Below are 5,810 nucleotides of genomic sequence, written 5' to 3' on the forward strand. Positions count from 1 at the left end.
CATTAAGTGTTAATGAAGATTTGAAAGAGAGATTTGTGGATAACTCTATCTTGGCTTGTTTTAAAATACTATCTCCATCTTGTTATCCTCCTGGAAAGCTACTTAAGAATTTTGGAGTTGATGAATTAGACAGGTCGATATCATTTTATGGAGAAAGCAAACTTGCTAATAATGGAGAAATTTGTAGATCCATTATATCTTCGAAGGGAATATCGTACATTCAAGATTCAAGTAACTAATGATTTGAAAGGGTGAAATTTGTGGGACACTTGGTCTTACATAAGCAACAATATATTTATCACTCTTCAAGAAAAGTATGAAGGGTTGCTAAAGCTAGCGCAAGTTGCATTAGTCCAATGCTCTAGTACTGCAATTTGTAAGCGTGGCTTTAGTATACAGAATATTATCAAATGAAAGTTAAGGAATAGATTGATGACAAAGAGTACAACTTCCCCCGATGTCAGAGTTCGGACTTTGGCTTAGCAATAGAGCTTTGGAGGCTTGATGCCATTACGACAAGACAAGCTTTTACAAATAAAGACTGAAAGGTATTTCTAAAAACTTTAGAGGTTAAATACATTATTAATGCCTTCATAACAAAGTACTAAGGCATAATACAATCTTCTTTTCATTAGGAGATGGAGGAGCATGAAGGATTTGGGAGCTTGTGGAGTAAAAGAAATTCAACTAGTCTTAGCTTCTTTTAGGACCCAATGCAATGTTTGTAGTACATTTATGCACAAGCATGGATGATAGATAGTCTTGTGGAAGCGAAATTCTATTTTCTTTAATGATAAATATCATTTTACTCATGAATTTTACAATCAACAATTTAGTAAATTCTACTGATGTTACCAATCATTTTGTTGAACTTACTTTTTCTTTTTAAGATTAAAGGTATAAAAAGATATAGGACTTGGGTTTCTTTCGAACACTGGTTAGGTTAATGTTGTTAGTTGGGTTTTGCCTGGCGGCCGCAGCAGGTTGTATAGTTGGCTTTCTCTCTGGGGTTTGCATTTGATGATTGTATGAATACTGCAGGTGGTTGAAGTGAAGGCCATGAAGAAGCCTACAAAAGCGCGGTAGCAGTAGCAGCCGTCAACATTCGTGGAGGATCGGGATGATGCAAGGCTTGTAAAAAGCAGATGAAAAAATGAAGTTATGCAAAAGGTACAAGTTTGCTTGAATATAAGTTTAATGGTTTAGAGTTATTGTGCAGGGTTTCATCTCGGTTGTTTGTGCTGTCAGATGTTGCAGGACCAAAAATAGAAGCCCAAAGCAAGGTCTCCATGTTCGTGCATGAGTTTACGTTGTTGGCTAGGTTTTGCTCTCTCGAGGTTGCATTTGATGATTTTTCTATGTATTACTGGTGGTTGAAGTGAAGGCCATGAAGAAGCCTACATAAGTGTGGCAGTAGCAGCAACTGTTCTCGACGTCCGTGGAGAATCACAATGATGCAAGGCCTGCAAAAAGTAGACAAAAAGATGAAGTTCTACACAAGGTACAAGTTTTTTCGAATTTAGGTTTAATGGTTTAGGGTTATTGTGCAGGGTTTTGATCTCGGTTGTTTGTGCTACAGAATGTCGTAAGATAGAAAAATACCATGTTCGTGTACGGGTTTACATTGTTGGTTGGGTTTTGCCTGGCAGCCGTAGGTTGTATGGTTGGCTTGCTCTCCCAGGATTGCATTTGATGATTTTTCTATGTATTGCAGGTGGTTGAAGTGAAGGCCATGAAGAAGCCTACAAAAGCGTGCCCATGGAGGATCACAATGATGTAAGACCTACAAAAAGCAAACGAAAAGATGAAGTTTTGTGCAAGGTATAGGTTTGCCCGAGTTTAGATTTGATGGTTTAGGGTTAGGGTTGCAGGATGTTGTAGGACCAAAAATAGAAGCCCAGAGCAAGGTATGGATGTTCATGCCCGGGTTTACGTTGTTGGTTGGGTTTTGCCTAGCAGCCACAGGTTGTATGGTCGGCTTGCTCTCTCGAGGTTGCATTTGATGATTTTTCTATGTACTGTAGATGGTTGAAGTGAAGGCCATGAAGCCTACAAAAGCACGGCAGCATGCAGCGGCCATCAACGTTCAAAACAGAGGGGAACGTGTCACGGAAGGTCATGTCGCACACAAAGAAGGTATTGTATGCTTTGCTTGGGATTGTCTAGTTGGACCACTAATTTATCTCTTAATTGCCTAGGTTCACGTTGTAGCCCTATATAGAGCTCTTCCTCAGTGGAAAAACAGTTAGTAGGCGCCACCCAGGAATGTCCACAGAGAACCACATACATGGGTAAATGCAAAAATGATTTAGCATTTGAAGCGTGTGCATGGCTTGCATGTCGACATTCCATGCAAGAGTAGGGGTAGGAAAGCGCCAAAATCATCAGTGAGGGACCAACATGGGCACTTGACCGGTTTAAAGATGTTGACCAAAAATTACATAGAATGTGCAGAGGGTGGAGGGGAGGGCTCATGCTAGGGCCTTGGAGTCATGGGATGCAATCCCCAAGGAGCAACACGTCATGACGCGACTAAAATTCGTCAAAGGCTTTGTTAAGAGGCATATGCAAAAGTATTTGGAGGACCACAAGTTGAAGAAGGCCACCATGAGAAAGCGTATAAGGGAGGGTAATGACACCCATGTGAGTACATGGGGACTTGGTCTCGAGTTTTTGGTCTTCATTGTTTTGTATGTGACTTCTTGTTGATTGGTTGCAGACGCATATAAAGTGGAAGCAATATGTTGATGATGCAAGCTTTGAGGTATGAGGAGTGATCATGGGGTATTTGCAATCTTTAGGGAGGAATGAGGAGGGTACCAAAGGTGGAGGGACCTTGTGAAGGAATTCTCCCTCTTAACGGTGATGTGTAGACGTCAAGGGGACAGTTTTAAGTTGAGTCCTTAGGGGCCATGTGTCTTAAAGGAAAGGGGAGACTGCACCACTAGTTGAGTGATGCTAGCTTGTACCACTCATGTAGCATGTCACATGGGTGGGATTAAATGGATTATAGGTAATGGTTTCCCATATCTTAGGTCCACTGAAGATTTTACCCAATTTGGCATATAGTGACATGAGGAGGGACAATCTAAATTTTCCTTTGAACCGCAACTTTATTTATGTTTATATTGGTCGCCATGCAAGTCAACGAAGCAAGGGTTGAGGCTACAGTTTCATGGCCATTCCACCAATTTTGGATGTTATTTATAAAGCTTGAGGTGGATGGGGATGGTTTAATTAGGGATTTCCTACCCGCAAGGCTCATCCCAAGTCAAAATAGACCGGATCATACTATGTGGACAACACCCTAGAGATCATCATATAGGTTGGTTAGGATCACAATCTAGCTACTGTTAGAAGTCATCTCCTATCTATTTGTATACACCAGGGCCTCTGTTGTGGGTGTGCCCGCCCGTATATCATTTTTCCACATTCCCCGTATTTTTCCCTATTTTTCCCATTTTTTTCCTAGTGGCTGGAGGGCTGCCAGGACCACTCTGAGGCTGGCCGACTGCATCTGTAGCAGTCGTGGGCTATCTGAGTGCTGGCCGACTTGTTCTGTGCAGACTTGGGGCACCAGATGCTGGCCGACTGCTGTTTTTCAGCAGTCGTGGACATTTAGTCAGTCGTGGGTCTCTTCCAGAGCTGGCCGACTGCCCTCATGGGCTTGTATATATTCCCCCCCATCCTCCACCACTTTCTCATTCAGTTATCTCCGGGATCTTGTGTATAGAGAAGAGTTTACACACATCTCTCTGTGTTTCTTGTGCTGATTATTTTCTGCAGTCTACTTGCTCTTGTCTACCCAAGTTTGGATATCATTTTCCGCTGCATATTCTGACATGGTATCAGAGCCCTAGGCTCTAGCAGATCTTGGGCGTTTTTCTGAGCAAGAGGGGGAGCAACAGGTTGCTGATCGGTGGACTGTTTCGGGCTGAACGGGAAGTGAAGGTGCAAGAGGAAGGCGGGCAGAGGGGCTGGACAGCCACTTGCATATATTCTGATTTTCAGATTTTTTTCCACCCACCCACCCTCTCAGGTTACTCTCCGAGATGGCGGATTTACTCGAGATGGCAGAGAAGCACGTGAAGATTCCGACTCTTCCCACGTTCCCAGTGGATCGGCAGTTGGACGGGTCCAATTATGGCATCTGGAAGGTCATGATGGAGTCAGTTCTGGAGTCATATGATCTTGCTGATTTTATTATCAAAGGGGTGCCAAGGCCGGAAGCTGAGGAAGGGGAGGTATTATCTGCGAGGAAGGACCGAGAGGCACAGACACAAATGTGGGACCGTGTCAACGCCAGGGTCCGGTCATTTATATTCCTCAATTGCACACCATAGGTGATCAACCATGTGAAGCACATGACGCTCGCGAGAGGCATATGGGAGCACTTGGCTTCTTTGTACAACAGGGTGTCACCCATGAAGCGGATATCCTTGGAAGTGCAGATGCGGGTTATGAACCCTGCAAAGTCTTCGACGATGCGGGAACACATTAACAAGCTGCAGGCCCTTCAGCAGGAAGTCCTTCAAGCTGGGAAAGAGATATCGTCCGAAGATATGGCCATCACGTTACTTTCCCACTTGCCTGGTCAGTATTCCGCTTTCTATTCCTCGTTGATCACTAGTGGCAGGCTCAGCACCATTACTTGGGAGGAGCTTGTGCCAATGGTCTTGGACCAGGAGGAACGTTTCACGAACCCTCCTCACGGCGGAGGTTCGGAGGCCTTAACTGGCCAACGGTCGAAAGGCCGTAATACCAACAAGGGCAAAGGGAAGGCTTCACCAGATAAGTCTTCCGAGAAGAAGCCTGATCTTGAACGAGAGAAGCTGAAGGCCGAAAGATCTTGTAATGATTGTGGCGAGAAAGGCCACTACTGGAGGAAGTGCCCTAAGCGGACAGGGAAGAGTGCTAAGTCCTCAGCCTCAGCTGCGAAGACTCCGGCATTTGTGCACTTGGAGATGGTGGACTCCGATGATTCATCGTCTTCGAGCGAGGAGGCAGTTGGCTTCACCGCAAAGGATACTCGGGAATGGATTCTCGACAGTGGTGCTTCCAGGCACATGACTCCATCCCGTGACTTCTTCCTGGATCTGAAGCGGCAGTCAGGTCGTATCTTTATTGGTGATAACTCCACTATTCCGATTCATAGTGAGGGCCGGATGGAGATCATTCCCGACGGCAAGGGGGGCAAGCATGCTTCCCGTGTTCTTTACGTCCCTGCTCTGGGCTTTCATCTTTTGTCAGTGCATGAGGTATGCAAGACTGTCTTTCGGGTGGAATTTGAGGAGCATTCAGTTGCTCTAAGGGATCGTGAGACAGGCAAAGTTGTTTGGGAAGGCGGTGTGGAGAACGGTATCTACAAACTCTCTGCACTCTCCTCACTGACAGGCTCTCAGGTCGGAGACTTGTGGCACTTTCGTTTTGGCCACTTAAATGTGGATGCTTTGCGGCGCGCCTTCCGGGACCAGATGGTGGTTGGCTTGCCAGATGTTGGTAGTAGGCAAGGACGCTGCAGTTCTTGCATACGTGGTAAGCAGCACAGGGAATCCTTTTCGAAGCAGGCTTCCAGGCGGGCTTCGAAACCTTTGGAGTTGATTCACACTGACTTGTGTGGACCACAGCAGATACCATCCTTGGGAGGATCTCTCTACTTCATGCTGCTTGTTGATGATTGTACCAGATTCACGTGGGTCTACTTTCTTTCACAGAAGGACCAGGCTTTTGCTCGGTTCAAGGATTGGCACGTGATGGTGGAGAAAGAGTCTGGATTACAGGTCAAGACTCTCAGGGCTGACAAAGGAGGG

General features: G+C 45.3%; 1 protein-coding gene across 3 annotated transcripts; it reads left to right on the forward strand.

Annotated features, from left to right (window-relative positions):
* The first annotated feature begins 948 nt into the window (after positions 1 to 948).
* Positions 949 to 4,013, forward strand: LOC147620703 (uncharacterized). 3 transcript variants are annotated; one of them, XM_086824970.1, is made up of 6 exons: positions 949 to 1,170; positions 1,249 to 1,501; positions 1,715 to 1,821; positions 2,025 to 2,136; positions 2,455 to 2,643; positions 2,720 to 4,013. In XM_086824970.1, the coding sequence occupies exons 4-6, from the start codon at positions 2,068 to 2,070 to the stop codon at positions 2,768 to 2,770; spliced, it is 309 nt and encodes a 102-aa protein (XP_086681096.1). In that variant the 5' UTR covers positions 949 to 1,170; positions 1,249 to 1,501; positions 1,715 to 1,821; positions 2,025 to 2,067; the 3' UTR covers positions 2,771 to 4,013. The 3 variants fall into 3 exon arrangements, with proteins under 3 accessions (XP_086681096.1, XP_086681098.1, XP_086681099.1); XM_086824972.1 differs by having other exon boundaries at positions 2,732 to 4,013; XM_086824973.1 differs by lacking the exon at positions 2,455 to 2,643.
* The last annotated feature ends 1,797 nt before the right edge of the window (positions 4,014 to 5,810 follow it).

Source organism: Cibotium barometz, chromosome 31 (genome assembly GCF_041138505.1).
Source record: "Cibotium barometz isolate CiBa-2024 chromosome 31, ASM4113850v1, whole genome shotgun sequence".
Classification (NCBI taxonomy): domain Eukaryota; kingdom Viridiplantae; phylum Streptophyta; class Polypodiopsida; order Cyatheales; family Cibotiaceae; genus Cibotium; species Cibotium barometz.